Below are 16,618 nucleotides of genomic sequence, written 5' to 3' on the forward strand. Positions count from 1 at the left end.
TTTTTTTTTGTAGCTGTCCTCCTTTTAAATATAGAGTGATTAGATATAATTTATAAAAGGGAAATGTTGACGAATATCTTTAAGTTATTAGTTAACAATCTATTAAAAAAAAGTTTTTATGAAAAAAGAAAGAAACAACAATTAATGTTTTAACAGTTTTTTTATTTTTCATAAAAGTGATGTCAAAAATTTCCTACAATGAATTATTAACCATTATCTTAAAGGCAATCATTAGCATGACTCTTTATAAAATATTATATAATTTATTATAAGATTACGGTTAATTGTGGACCCTCAAAGAGAATTTCTTGGTTCTGTGACTGGTCTTTGGGCTTTCTCTATAAAAACCCAAGCTACTCCCATATTATCTCATTAGCGTCCTCCACATCTCTCTCTACCCTCACACCCACCCCACAAAAAAATGGATAGGAATAAACTATGCAATTCATCGCAAGATGCTGAAGTGAGAAAAGGGCCATGGACCATGGAAGAAGATATGATTCTGATCAATTATATTGCAAACCATGGTGAAGGTGTATGGAATACCCTAGCCAAATCTGCCGGTAATATTCCCTTCAACTACCAATATCTTTGTAACAAACAAACAAAAATAAATCATTTTTATATAGTAGTAACCTTGGTGATGATTTATATAAACTTATTTTAACGTACAAGATTCTTGCTAGGTCTTAAACGAACCGGAAAGAGTTGCCGGCTCAGATGGCTGAACTATCTGCGACCTGACGTTCGAAGAGGTAATATTACAGCTGAGGAAGAGCTCTTGATCGTGGAATTGCATGCTAAGTGGGGAAACAGGTACAATAATTCATCACTTTAATTTATATTCTATAGGAATTATCAGTTTTATCTTAAAAGTTATATAACCTATATATACATCATCAAAATAGTAGTTTTGACTAAGAAAAAATACACTTCTGATAGAGAGAGAGAGAGAGAGAGAGAGAGAGAGTCATGATGACCAGCAAAAAGAATGCAACAAATATGGCCACCTTATCAAAGCCCTTCGCAAGATTGGTTCTTGAATTTCATGGCCTTCAAGCTGGTTTTGATCTCGTATATATGTTTATATCATCCACTATATAGATGTTTTCATCAATTAGAAGGATGATACTTTAAAAAGGTGCATGTTTTTTCTTTTTGGTTTCAGCAATTTTCCCTAATAGGTGTATATGATGGAGCTGGGGCACATGAAATCTTTTCCAGATCCTCCAAGCAGTACTAGTACAAATAGCATGTCCTTAGGTCCCTCATCTCGAGCTAGGCATCCAAAAACCTTTTGTTTTCTTCATTCTTTTGAATTTCCTTGAGTACTCCTTTTTATCAAGTTGATCATATTTCTAAATCCTTCATATCTAACCCAAGTCTGACCCTTCTATGAAATCTAAAAATGGTTTTGTAAAAGAGCAAGGCTTGTGCAGAATTATTTGATTTTTGTAGTGTGCCATAATCATTCGGTTGCGATAGTAACTGGGGGTAAGGAGCATAGAGGATGATCCATATCCCCACTCCATGGTACAAATTTAATTCGTACTTATTAATTATTTATAACTTCAAAAAGAAAATGTAAAACATAAAAGGGTTATAAAATAAATCTAAAATCCCTATATCATATGAGGGATATTCTTTACCAATAGGGTTTTTTTTTAAAATTCCAAATATCTTTTATGTGTAAATATATAGGGCACGTTGAGCAATACAATTTTCCATTTTAAGCTGAACTCATACCAATTGGTCACATGTAAACCCTACCTACCACTTAGGAGAAAGAGACATTTTCTGAAGTAGACAGAAAACACATAGCTTTGGCACTTCATAGATATGGCTTGGCCCCCATATAATTTAAGTCATGCATTCCTAAAAGGATGGCTGCGATGCTTTCATGAATCAGCATGTGGACAAAGAGTTATCATTATTTCATCGTTATTGCTAGGAAAATAATACAGTTTTGAAGCCTCTTTCTCAAATATTTTTCCTAACTTCCTTAAAACATTTTATGAAACAGTTCTATGAGATTATCTTTTTCTCTCACTATGTAGGATTCACATGTCTATGTTCATCAAAAAAATGATTCACATGTCTATGCGTCCCTCAAAATACAATTCTATGAGATTATCTTCTCATATTGTATAAAGCCCACATATCTCTACAAGTCTCGCATGCTATGTGAGAGTGGGTTTTTAGAACCATTCTATAAGATAATTTCTTTTCCCATCTCTAAAAAAAGAGAAGGTAAATAAGTATTATAAACTCTAACGTGTACTGTAGGATGGTTTAATTTAATTATAGGCCAACCAAATCAAATGAAAGCTACACACACACACACACAAAAAAAGAAGAAAAAAAAAAAGAAAGAAAACTTTTCCTCACTAAATACTAAAATAAAAAGAATAAGAGAAAGATATCTGAGGCATTCAGTACGTAACTTGATCAATGATTGATGAGCCCTACTTACCCTAAATAAATAAATAAATATTGATTAGCTCCAACCTCAAGCAAGGCATCCTCTCCATTCCAAAACCTTGATGATCTAACATCAAATTGTCCTTATATAAAGTCCAACATAAGGACGACTTCGATTTTGGACCATGGAACATGGCTTGGAGTAAGTCACTATAATGACCTAAATGTTATCTCTCTCTCTCTCTCTCTCTCTCTCTCTCTCGGCCCCACCATTTATTAGTTATGGTATATGGTAGGTTGCATTTTTAATTACGTTGCTATCTTTGACATTTAGTTCTAGAAAGTAGAAACAACATGCATTGGAAAGTAATTATATATATATATATATATATATATATATATATATATATATATCCTCTATATTATATTTAAAATTCTGTATATACTTATTTTGTCATTTACTACCGCCGTTGTCCAACAAAGAATGATGGTCTGTTAATAATGACAGCTCTGTATCTAGGCGGCTATATTGCTTTAATTTATAAATTTTGACTTATTTGTCAAATTAAAATGGAAAAAGTTACACAATGGACAATGTGAATAGCACTCATCTTATAAACTATCTTTATTGTTCAGCATATCCATCCACTACTTGTCTCATCAAATAGTCGACATCTTTTAAATGATACTTTGATCTTTGTTATACCTTTTGTTAGTTCAAGACTTAGCTGAGTTCTGGATAAAGCTCATGTTTTGTGAGAATTTGAAAAGAGAATTGCCAAGAGTCTGATATCTTTGGTGTTTCAAACGAAAATATCTAGAGTTTAAACCCTTCTATTATGTTATAATCGTCTAATTATCCAAAGAAATAATTTTCTTTTACAAATTATTTACAAAATCAGGTGGTCCAAAATTGCAAAGCATCTGCCTGGAAGAACTGACAATGAAATAAAGAATTACTGGAGGACTAGAATCCAAAAGCATATTAAGCAAGCAGAGAATTTACAGGGACAGACTTCTGAGGTCAATGACCAAGCAAGTTCAAGCCAAGCGTCTGGCATGGCTGAACCTATGGATGTCTACTCTCCACCATTATACCAAAGAACAATGGAGCCTATTCAAGTCCCTTTACCCACTCCTGAATCAAATGAAACCTATTGGAGCATGGAGGACATCTGGTCGATGCAACTATTTAATGGGGATTAAATACAAGGATATACATATAATATATGATGTCTAAAATTCTAAACGATATTATATATTAATTAATTAGGCTTGTCTATAGTTTGAACTTCAGTACTTAACGTATGCTAATATATAATTATGGCTTGTAATAGGATCTTATACTCCTCTCAATTTCTTACTACAGTAAAATGAGTAATTGGCTGGCTTATTATCTCTTTGATACAAGAATAGAACAAAATTGAAGGAACTCAAGCCAAGACTTGATTGTCAAATCTTGGTAGATATGATCAAATGTGATGTCCCTTTCTCAATCTTTAGTACCCTCGAAAGTCATTCATATGATATCTTTTCTGTTATTATCTATCAGTTGATGCTAACCCCTAAATCCTAATTATTAGTTTGCTTAGCTGACCTAGAATTTATGCGATTGCTTATTAATGGACTGAAATTGATTTATCAGCCTTGATAAGGCTCAATTGATAGGAAGGCTCTTTAAGAATAGAGACATGTAGTTTATGTAGTTCATCATTCTATTATAATATTATCATAATTGTCACATACACAAACACACACACATAAAAGTGCTCAGAAGTTTAGAGAGGAAAAAATTCGAGTTTTAGAATTCGTAGCATATTGTAATTATTTAATAAAAAAACACAAGCTAGCCTGCTTTTGAAGTTTGAACAAAATCTATATGAATTTCATGATTTAAAATTTTGCTTAATATAATTTCTAAAATATTGATTAAAATTTTCCTAAACGTTTGGTACATTTCAATTAATATCTGGTGGGATATTCCGGATTCCGGGGTTTACATATGTATAGATGCTCCATTTTAATTTCTAATTTGGGAGAGAGAGAATGGCTAAGATATCTTAGAGCTTAAAGCCGGTTTCCAATAAAGAGTGATATTCATGCATGCGTATGAAGTTGGGAGGCATGGACATGCATAAACACATCCTTATATATGCCCATATCCCTTGATACCAAACTGAAGCCATAGGGAATTTGACACGTACATATATAGAAATGCAAAATAGCTATAGATGTCATGTTCCATCTATGCTTTTCATGAATTAATAATCCATTTTTGTATATAGTCATGCAGAATGAAGCATGACGTTAGCCTAACTCTTGCAAGTACCAATAGCTGCAAGGGAAGTCTTCACGTAGGTGTCCTACTGGTACCATACATACTTTAGTAAAAGGCGAAAGAATAATTCCTCTGGCTCACCGCACAGCCCCGTCTGGTGTCATATATACTAATCATAACTTCAACACGCATGTTGCAATTTTTGTTTATCGCTTTTACATATATTTATAATTTAATTTTTAACATTTATAATTAGACACATCAGAGTTAAGGTGTAAAAATTGTGTTGGTAGACTTTCTCTTCTTATAACTAAATTCACACGTTCTCGGGAAATTTTAGTTATTAAGAAATGTCAAAAGCAATAAGCATAGCATTCTACAAATTACCTCACCAAATGCCATGAGTTTCATGTGCCTCAACCACAACGCTTGGTATTTTTTTTTTCCGTCATCATTCATGTAAAAAAGTTAGGCCCTTTGATGACATTGGACTAGCATTTACAGTGAATACTGTATAACTCTTACTACAAATGCTATTGAGTCATTCTCAAGCCCCATTTCCTCGGATTTTGCATTGTCTTTATTTGGGAAAAGGAAAAGAAAGATGACAATTGTTGTAGGCTTTCATTGTCAAATATATATATATACGGAGAGAGGATCTCCATCTTTGAGCCACTCAATTTTTTTACTTTGTTTTTTTCGATCACATGTTTCATGTGGAAAATTCACTTCAAAGAGATAGTCTTCATGTGCAAGATAAGGAAAATTCACATGACGGGTCGGCCACGCATGCGTACCAATATTAAAAGTTTAGGAAAATGATGAAAAACAAGTACCCACTAGGCTTCATCTATCATAATCACTTTCTGGTTTGCTTTGTTTAAAAGATTTCCACATTGAATTTGGCTTCCGTTCAATACTTTAGTGTATTGTTCAAAAATGATTACTTGAAACTTCTGTGTTCGCCTCTATTGTGCTAAAATATTAGAGAGAAGCTTTAGTCTTTTAATCTAATATATTGATAATAATGGAAAAGGTTACTAATGGTGACATCCATTTTGATGTTAATTGTTGCAACTTGATGATTGTTCATTGTAAGATTTGATTGTAGACAGGTCATGATAATGAGTAGTTAGTGCTCCAACAAGTAATTTTAACCATAGTGTGATCGATGACCCTTGATAAACACATAGGGGTGATGACTAAAGTATATGCAAGATGAAAGTACTTATTCCACAAGAAAGGTCACTCTTATTATTACTGTATAAATGAGATGTTTCAAGGAGTTTGGAAACGTTTCGTGTTGTATTAGTACTATTTCCGCATGCATGTGCATGTGCATGTGTGTAATGTGAAAGCTTGAAATTGAGAATTCTTTCCTTTAATTACCACATACGAGTCATAATCTTTGATTTTCCTTTTCGGAAAAAGTTTGTCTACAATTTGAATTGGAGGAAATCTCTCCAAACTGTGACGTGTCCATATCAGATAGTGACACATGTCCAACCCAACTAAAGCTCAAATTCAAGAGTCAACTCTCGTTAACTCAAACGTTAGCTGCTCTACCGTTAATGGACTGAGCTATATTTCCCTCTCTTTATCAAAAGAGCAATTATTTCCCACCATAACCAAAACGAAAATGCTCAGTCCGTAAACCACACTAGTCACTCACACTCTCTCCGTCCCCTTCCTTCAGCCCTATACAGCTCAAATCCCTTCTCCATCTCTCTCTTTCGTTCTTTTCCCTCTCTCTCTTCAATTGATCTCAGCCGCACTCAACCAATGCTCCCTCCGCCTGTCCCCCCCGATCTTTCCATTGTTTCCGATAGTCCCACCCATCCACCACTCTTCACCATTCCACCCATCCAATCCCTTCCCTCTCAATTGGCGCCACTCCATCCAAACCTCTCTCATTCTGCCGTTCCCACTCCCTTCCCCCTTCTCTCTCTCTGCCTTCCCCATCCCCCACCCAACTTGTCGCCGCCGAGAACCACCTCTCCATACCCTTCTTTTTGTGGCAATCTTAGTGATGAAGACGATTATTTTCGAGGTTATCATTGTGATGAAGACAAAGATGATTCTTTTGGTGGTAATTTTTGTGATGAACTCAAAGATGACTCCTTTCGCAATAATCTCTATGACGAAAAATAGAGACGACTGCTCCACCTTTTTCAAGGTTTGTTTTCCATTAGCAGATTTGAGATTTTTATGCATTGGTTTGTTATTTCTATTGTTGTCCATTGTTTGTGATTGATTTTCAAAGTTTGAATATTGGAGCTTGCCTGATCTTAGTTGAGTTTTGTAGCTTCAAATTCTGGTGGAATTGTGTGTAAAACTTATATGTAGTACTATCTCTATTTAATTATCCTATTAGTTTTTGTTGTTAGTGATTACTGGTGGTATTTGGGTTGTTGTAGTTAAACTTTGATCATGGTGAAAACTCTTTTTAAGTAAATTGTAACTGAAAATATAACCCAGCAAGTTTAAATGGGAAATTTTTTTGAGGTTTTGTTTGTTTGGATTGGAAATCTTTGTATTAGTGGAAGGAAAATTGAGGCTTTTTTTTGGGTTGAAAAAACTTAGCTACAGTTTTACTTAGGTTCATGTAAAAACTGAGAAATCTCAATAGAATTGAGAGGATTTCATTGATTGAGAAAGAATTACAAAAATTGGGAAAAGAATGAATGAAATCAATACATAAGGTAGTGCTCTGTTTTATACACGCACAAAAATATATCTAACTCTCTAAAGACGCAAAAAAAAAAAGTTATTTGAAACTTCTAGAAACTATACACGTGTCAATCTTTGAGTAACAACCTCCTTGATTCATGGAACTAACTCCTTCAATGCTCTTGGATGAAGAATTCATGATGTGACACTGTCTTAATCAGTTCCAAGACTTCTGTGCTAATCAAGTCATCTGATGCAAGATTCATGGTCTGAGCAATGCACTCCTCATCAGCAAATGTTGCATTGCTTACTGCCCTCGTGGCTTGACCAGTGCATCTAGCATTAGTAACTGCTGCATTGCCTGCTATTCTTGTGGCTTAGCTAGTGCATCTCTCATCAGCAGCTGCTGCACCACTTGCTACCTCTGTGGCTTGGGTTATGCAACTCTATTGTGGGACGTTGCTTGCACTTTTAACAGTTCACTAATTAAATTCAATTATTTAGGGACAAATACATAGTTAAATTTAATTGGAAAACATAAGGTACAACGTTGAACCAAGTGTACCTAAGTTTTTTTCTTTTTTGTAATTGGATATCTAGAAAACAAAAGTATATACTTACTAAAACAAGTACTAATTTTAGCTTAGATTTGAGGCTTTCTTTGTTATTTGGAGTTAAGTTAACTATATGAAAATGTTAGTTTCATATATTTGTTGAAGTATTTGTTTCCTTTACTTTATTTGCTAGGAAATTAAACTTTTTTAGGTCGGACATGATAATTTTTCCTAACCATCAATGTCAAATTCTGAGTAAAATTTATATGGGGTTGGTAGAAAAGAAAACCATATCAACAAATGAACTTTAATATTTAGCAGTCACACTATTTTGCAATTTTAATCATGTCATTGATCTGTTGTTGTGCATCAGTTCATTTAGTAAAGCTTTTGAACTTTTGTTGTGATTTTAGAAACCTAAACACTCTTGATGACCCTTTAATTCATGCAAAATGGATGAATGTAAAGAAAGCCATTTCCGAGGAAACAAAAGTTGTAAAGCAATTAGATGTGGAGGAAACAAAAGTTGTAGCTTTGGTTTGGTTTTCCTTTTAGTTTCTTGGTTTAGTTGGATAGTTTATGTGTTGGGTTTTGTGGAGCTTAGTTGGTTATGATTTGATACTCTTTTTTTCTTGTCATCTACTGGGCGTGCCTCTTTGGGCCTTATTGTGTATCTACAGCCTTTTCCTCTACTAAATTGGTTTGTGTTGGCTAAATGGATATGCTAGGTAGCTTGTGGCTTTTATCACAGTTGGTTTACATGTTTTTTTTTTTCATATGCAAATTTATTTTCCTAATCTGCTTACTTTTTTTTTATTATTCAAAATTAAGGAGGCTCAAGTAGTACCTACTCATGAAAGCCCAAAAAAATCAAGCACTGCAATAGACGCTCCAAAAATTGGCATGAAATTTGATTGTGATGATCGTGCATATGAATTTTACCAAGATTATGCCCACCAAATTAGCTTTAGTGTATGGAAACAATTTATGAAGAGAGGAAATATGGAACAAGTCATAAGGAGAACATTTTGTTGCTCAAAAGAGGGTGAACGCGGTGTTGACAAATGCCAAGAACAAGTACATTTTCATCGCCCAATCTCACAAGCAGGTTGTTTAGCACAAATGACATGTCAACTTCAAAAAGATGGTATGTTAGAAGTTGTTTCTTTTCATGAACAACATAATCATGAGTTTGCTCCTTCATTAATGAAACTTATGTTAAGATCAAAAAAAAAAATTGCACCTGCTCAAAAAGCTATTGCAAATGATGCAGAGAAGTCTGAAATATCAATTAAACAAACTATAAATTTATTGAGCATGCAAGTTGGTGGTCATGAAAATCTTGGTTTTTTGGATTATGACTATAAAAATCATGTACATTGTAAGAGGAGAAAGGCTTTGAAGAAAGGTGATGCTCGTGCTGTGATGGAATACTTTCATAATATGCAATTAGAAGATGCATCTTACTTTTATTAAGTACAAGTTGATGATGATGGTCTAATATTGATCATATTTTGGGTTGATGCTAGATCAATAGTTGATTATGGCCACTTTGGAGATGTTTTGTGTTTTGATACAACTTATAGGACAAATCAATATGATCGACCCTTTGCTCCATTCATCGGGTTTAATCATCACAAACAAACAATCATCATTGGTGCAGCTTTACTTTATGATGAAACCATAGAGTCATTTAAGTGGTTGTTTATAACTTTTTTGAGTGCAATGTAGGGAAGCAGCCACAAACTGTACTTACAGATCAGTCTACTGCAATGGCTAAGGCAATAGCAGAGGTATTTGTTGAATCGAATCATCGTTTGTGTATGGCATATGCTACTAAGAAACTAAGTCATGTATTTCATTCATCAAAGCAATTTGTAACTGATTTGAGCAATTGTATATATGATTATGAAGATGAAGATGAATGGCTAGTTGCATAGAATAATATGTTTGAGAAATATAATCTTACTAATAATAAATGGTTGTGTGGGATATTTGATTTAAAAGAAAAATGGGCCATGATATATGGTCGGCATATGTTTACTGTGTTAGGATGTGTACCCTTAAATCCTATTGTATGATGATATGTATGATATTATGTATGACTTAATGTTATGATTAATAAAGTTGTTTTATTATTATCTAAAATAATGGTAACATGAATATTTGGACATTATCATATAGTCCATGCGATGCATAGTATGTGATTTATGTGAAAAGTTACAGAAGATATAAATCACAAGTTCTTTGTAAACTCAGAATTATAGTTCGTAGTCGGTGATGAAATTGGGCATTTCATCTGCGAAGACTATAATATATCAACTAAGATAATTTGTCTTGATCATGGAAGTGGAGACTTCTAGTTGGTATGTTGATATGTTTTAAGAGTTAAGACTTATTAAACTGGACTGCTGTAAGATTTATTATTCTCTTAACAACTGTCAAATGAATAATAAATCTCACGACTTCTATTTGCATGAACTCTTAATCCTGAGAGAATAATGGACCTGATCATGAGGTGTAGGTTGTTTTGATATATCAGGAGTGAGATCTAAAGTCATGATCAAAACCTCAATATGTTGAGCAATCACATTTAGTATTGATGGAACATATATTCTCAAGATGGAATTCATAATCTCTTAATGGAGATATAAAATATTCCTTTGAGATAAGTATAATAGGTTTGGTTATTCAGAGTGTTAGGCCTAACCACTTTAATAAGGAGATACTAAAGTATATATTTATGAAATTGAATTTCATAAATATATGATAAATAACTTAAATGATTAAACCGGGTACTCAAGGATCAAGATGTAGTAATCTTCAAAGTGGCAGTCTACATTCATAACTTTGTATTACTACAAATATTTTATGAAGGGGTTGCATGTATAATAAAGTCTTGGGATATAATTTATTAATAAGGCCTAAAGTGCAATTATATTTATATAGTGGTATTAAATATAATTAATAGTAATTTTGGACTTGTCAAGAGTTGACAGAAAAACACAAGGCCCATTGTAGTTAGTGTCTTATTAGTCCCTTTTGGTCCCACTCTAAGCCACACACACTAAAGCCCAATTAGAAAGGCCCAATAGGCCAGCCCAATTAGATAATCAGTTAGTTATAAAGAGAAAAACATACATAATTTTTTATAAGAGAGACATCATTGTGAAATGGTGTGTATGTATGAGTGAAGCTACTCGATTATTCTCCCTTGGAAACTGATTGAGAGACCACACTTCTTGGGCGTAAAGTGGAATTGGAGTGAAGATTAAAAGTGTTCTCAAGTACTTCTAATCTTTTTTTTTTTTGAATTTTACCACACCAAGGTACGCTATCTTGTTCTTAAATTCTGAAATTTACATAGTGTATGTTGTCAATCATGAATAAAATAGATCTATGTTTGTTGCTTTCGCTGTGTGTTTTGTATGAGATACAAAACCAGATTTTCCAACATATTAGCTGATATGAAAACCATCCAACATAGTGAGTCAATGAATAATGTATTGAAGAAATACTTGAAATCGAAATATAATTTTTTGTCTTTTTTGGGATATTACTCTAGAGTCTTGGCTGATAGGATACGTCAAGAAGTACAAGCTGAGTTCAAAATGAGGCAGACAACACCAGTTTTACAACTTGATGTAGAGATGTTGAGACATGCTGTAAAGTTGTACACCCCAAAAATGTTCAAAATGTTTCAAGATGAATATATGAAGACGGGGGATTGTAAAATTTTCAAGGTTAGCAAATCTGATACTATCATTGAACCTTTAAAGCATGGACACAAAGAATGGACACAAGATGCAAAGGTTGGTTCTATCAAGAACTATCATGGTGTTGATATTAAAGGTAATGCTTACGAGTCATTAGGAAAACGTTACTCTCATTTATGTCACAATTTTCATGAAGTTTCCATACTTGCAGCAGAGTCTGAGAAAATGTATGATTATGCCAAAAGATGTTTTGACACATTATTGAAGGATTTGCAAGAAATGAGGAAAAAATGTTATCCCCTTAGCATGGAGGATCAAACAAGGGTCCATGATGAAGTTGTTCTTGGAGATGTTTTACAAGGTGAAAATGGATGCCAATCCCATGAGGACATAACTTTTCAAGATATACGTGGGATTAAAACAAAACCTACTATTGGACATTCAAAATCAAGGTTGAAAGGTGTGTTAGAACGACCAAGAAATCCTAAATCTCAAAGAAAAAAGGCATGTGAGTCAAGACAAGTTCAATCACTTGGATGCCTAAATAAAGTAAGATATGCTACATTGCACTATAATATATGAATCTATATGTCTATAAATTTATTTTAATTTTATGTGACAATTATTCTTTGCACATGCTATAGGCCAATTCCTCAATTGACATTAATTCTCTTTAAGAACATAGTAATGTTGAACAAGTTTCACAATTGGTGGATAATTTCACTCAGGTATGAATCTTTGGGTTTGAAATTTCAAGTTTCACAGTAAATGGAATTAGATTTATTTGAATTTTGAAATTGTTTGGGAGTCGCTTGTGTTTTGGATGGTGATTAAACAAGGCTTAGATAGAGCTGCTTATACTTAAGTCTAGATTTCATCTCCTAAAATCTATTATTCCTTTTATTATCTTTATCCTTTTTTTTTTCAACTTGTAACACTACTTAAATTCTAGTGCTATCTACATTTTCCTTTTAATGAAGTGCTATCAAAATGCCAACTTATGAAAAGCCCACTGCTCACTTGTAATTTTTTGCTTGTTGCATTTTTTTGTTTTTTTTGTTTGGCTGAGTGGTTGGAATATGTGATGAGCCACAAATCAGTAAATAGCAGTAGATGGGGTAGTTCTTTTGATCACCACAAGATTGGTTTGATAATCTTGATAGCTTTTATGGAATGCATGCTGATGGTAACAAAATGAAAACTAAGATTTCCAATGCCAATTTTCAAAACAATAATCCAACAACTTCTCTCATTTACAAAAGCACACTTCCCTGAGGTTGCTAGGGAACTCATCTTCTGATGATTCATTTTTCCTTTCCAAACAGAAAAGATCGAGGAATTTAAGTCCATTGGTCTCAAACAAGTTTCACATTAATTCTCTTGAAGAACTTAGCCATTTGATAGATAGTATTTTAAGAAGTTCCACAATTTCAGTAAGGTTTGGTTTTCTTTTTCATAGGAAATCTGATCACACTTTATCCATCTCTTGTGCTTGGGGGAAGCAATGAATGTGTGTTAGAATTGTACTTGGAATTTATAAGCTAATCTTGCATCTCTCCCCCCTTTTCCTTCCCATAACAAAGCCTAATTGACTATGTGGGAGAATTAGTTATAAGAATTAGTTTATATATATATATATGGAATGAACACCTCACTACTTGAAATAATAAGATAAATATGTCATTGATGTAAATTTGTTAACATGTAAAATGTAGGAATTTGTCTTTTGTAGTAATTTGGTTGGACAAGACTATGTTGTTGGACAAATTGTTGAGACAAATCAGGTATGTATATTCCTGGTGATTTTTGCTACAACTTGAACCTATATTTTTCCTAAGTTTTTTTTTTCATACATATACTTATATTTGGTGGCATATTTGCCAGTTTCAGTAGCTCCTGATGATAATTTATAATCCTTGAAGAGCACCATATTAGAGACTTTTTGAATTATATTTTTGCAAAGCATGTCTTACTTGGCAAGCTAGTCAATATTTTTGGACAATTTTTTGCACAACTAATGGACAATATATGGCACATACAAATGACAGCTAGTGGACAACAACATATTGGACAATTTTTTGGAAATAATATCTCACAATTTTTGTAACTAATGAAGCTACTCAAACATGTTAGGTTCTATATTTGCATGTTTGAGTAGCTTCTAGTTAGGTACTAAGATATATGTAAAATGACAAATATTTTTAAATGCAATGAAAATGTACATTTCTATATGTTAAGAATCTAGGGATAATTACACTTTGCCCACATGTGGTTTGCCTCTAATTCGATGTGCCTACCCATGGTTTAAAGTTTGACACTTTACCCACCTATGGTTCCCATCATTACTCTGCCGTAACCCACCTCTCCCTCAGCCGTTACTCTAACACTAAATATGTAAAAAAATCAAATCCCAAACAGATCAAAACAAACTCAATTAAGTCTTTATGGTAATGACAATTACTCAATTGACTATGCCTTCTTTGATGGAGTAAGCCAGCCCGTTGTTGAACGAAGAATGAAGAACAGAGTGCTCAAATATTCTCTTTTCCAACATTTCTAATACACACAAATTCAACTAAATACAAAAAATTTCATCACAAACATCTCCAAATCCAGTAAATCAAAACCTAACCAAATCAATAATAAAACATAAAATCATCCAAAATAACCAACAAAGCTATAAACTTCACAGGTTGAACACTGATTACACCACTGCTACCACCACCACCGGTCGAAAACCTAGATCTTTAAGGCTCTCTCAGTTCAAACTCTTGATGTCTGGTCCTCTCCTCTCTCTCTCTCTCTTTCCCTCTCTCTCTCTCTCTCTCTCTCTCTCTCTCTCTCTCTCTAACACATCATCTTTATCTCTCTCTTTAAACCTATGGTTGAAAACCCAGATCAGTAGTGATTATGTGGGAACGAAGTGAGCGGAGCGCAGAACTTGGAGGTCTTGCTGTTGTTCAGCACGTAGAGCGGCTCGATCAAGTGGTCGCGAAGGTCTCAGAGGCGAATGAACTCGGATGAAGTCACGGAGGTCCCAGTTGAGTTTGGCCTTGTGGGTCTTCTTTATTTGGATAAATTTCTTGTCTATTGATATGAATTCCCCAGATCCTTGTGGGTCTTCTACATGACTTGTTGATATAAATTTCTTGTTTGGATAAACCCAGATCCTTGTGGGTCTTTTACATGACTTGTGCTGTCAGATTGAGAGATGAGGGGAAGCAAACAGATGAAAATTGATATTCACCCAAAAAAGGAGAGAGGGATTAAGAAGATAAATTTAAGATTTAAAGCAACTACAAAGTAACTTTATTCATGTTGTACGTCTCACTCATGAGCTGAGTGTTAACAGTGAAAGGTGCAATATTCTTAGAAACTGGACAATCTGAATCATTAAGTCAGTGATCTTGTGTAGGTTGATCTGGGTTTTTTTTTGGGTATGTTCTTCGTGTTCAAGATTTGTGTGAATAGAGAGAGAGACAAATATCACTTTTTGATCTCTCTCTTGCATTTTTGTGCTATTTTTTGTTTTGGGAGGAGAGAGACATAAAGCTTGAGCAAAAATACCTATTTACCCTTAATTTTAACAGAGGTGGCTATGGCAGAGTAACGGTGAGAACCACAGGTGGGCAAAGTGTCAAACTTTAAACCACAGGTAGGCACATCGAATTAGAGGCAAACCACAGGTGGGCAAAGTGTAATTATCCCTAAGATCTATATGTGCATAATTCACTGTTGGTAGAGGTGAAAAATTGAGGCAAATATCTCCTACTTTTCAACAATGATATCTGCATTATGACTTAAGTTGTGCTCATCTCTAAGAATATCAGCTAAAGCACATTTCATATACAAAGTCCAATGGAATTTTTTTTTTTTTTTTGGGTTAAAAGATGATAACATTAAACTAAAAAGCTGCATCTAGTTCAATACAAAGTTTGTTAAAAATTACACCATTACAATCATCCTCCAAAGCCTTAGCTAAGTCCACAGGTGGACTTGTAAACAAAGTGAATCTAGTTCTTGGTCAGCACCTATTCTAGCCATCAAATCAGCACCTATTTTGATAAACTCCAATTTTGGTTGTAGATCTCCATAAGCAGATTTGGATTTGGATTTTTCCTGTTGAAGACGTATGAATTTTCACTCTTCCATATACTCCACACAGCAAAGTTGAAATAACTTTTGTCTTCTCCTTCATTTTCAGTTCTTGGTTTTCTTTTCATTTTCCTACTTACCCTTGCTTACATCCGTCCTCCCGTTCCATATATGTTGAAATAATCATGATAAAAAAAATAAACATCTTATAGATGCAAACATTACATGATATGACATATATGATAAAAAAAAGAATAAATATAATAAGGCCAATGGCGAATACAGTTTTCAAACATAACTTATTGAGGGATAAAAGCAACATGAGAGCTTCTAAACCATAGTATAGACACTTGTATTAGCTAGTCCCTTTCTACAAAAATACACTACTCAAACCACATGTACATGTCAAATAGCCCATGGTTTTTTTTTTTTTTTTGGATAATGGGAATTATATATAAATGAACCAATGGCACTCAAATTTGTAACATTACGAAGTCCATTTCAAAGTTTTGTGCAACATTTCACAAAGGAAAATCCAGCAATTCCATTTTATACATTATGGTTCTTGATTAGTGTTTTTCTCTGGTTTGATTTAGACTTTAATCGATCTATTCAAAGAAACTTATTTTAACATTTACGAAGCAAAAAATAAAGTTTGAACTTTATACCACCTTTAAGCCTTTATAGACATCTAGCATCAACAATTTTCAAAATCTCAATTATGACAATAGATTAGACAAAATAACATGACTTAGCACCTTTAAGCCTTTGACAATTGTGATCACAATACATTAAACAATGTTTTCTTAACAGCTTGTATCTCCCAGCTTGGTATTTGCTTTTCATAATAAAGGCTGCAAACCTAAGAGCTACTATTGAGAACA

The 16,618-nt window shown here is 33.6% G+C and overlaps 1 protein-coding gene and 1 pseudogene across 1 annotated transcript; both read left to right on the forward strand.

Moving 5' to 3' along the window:
- The first annotated feature begins 403 nt into the window (after positions 1 to 403).
- On the forward strand, positions 404 to 3,790 carry LOC142622549 (MYB-like transcription factor EOBII). Its single transcript, XM_075796040.1, has 3 exons — positions 404 to 563; positions 687 to 816; positions 3,324 to 3,790. The coding sequence occupies exons 1-3, from the start codon at positions 422 to 424 to the stop codon at positions 3,625 to 3,627; spliced, it is 576 nt and encodes a 191-aa protein (XP_075652155.1). The 5' UTR covers positions 404 to 421; the 3' UTR covers positions 3,628 to 3,790.
- A 4,399-nt stretch (positions 3,791 to 8,189) lies between these two features.
- LOC142632709 (protein FAR1-RELATED SEQUENCE 5-like) lies at positions 8,190 to 11,944 on the forward strand (annotated as a pseudogene).
- The last annotated feature ends 4,674 nt before the right edge of the window (positions 11,945 to 16,618 follow it).

The sequence above is a fragment of the Castanea sativa genome, chromosome 1 (assembly GCF_040712315.1).
Source record: "Castanea sativa cultivar Marrone di Chiusa Pesio chromosome 1, ASM4071231v1".
NCBI lineage: Eukaryota > Viridiplantae > Streptophyta > Magnoliopsida > Fagales > Fagaceae > Castanea > Castanea sativa.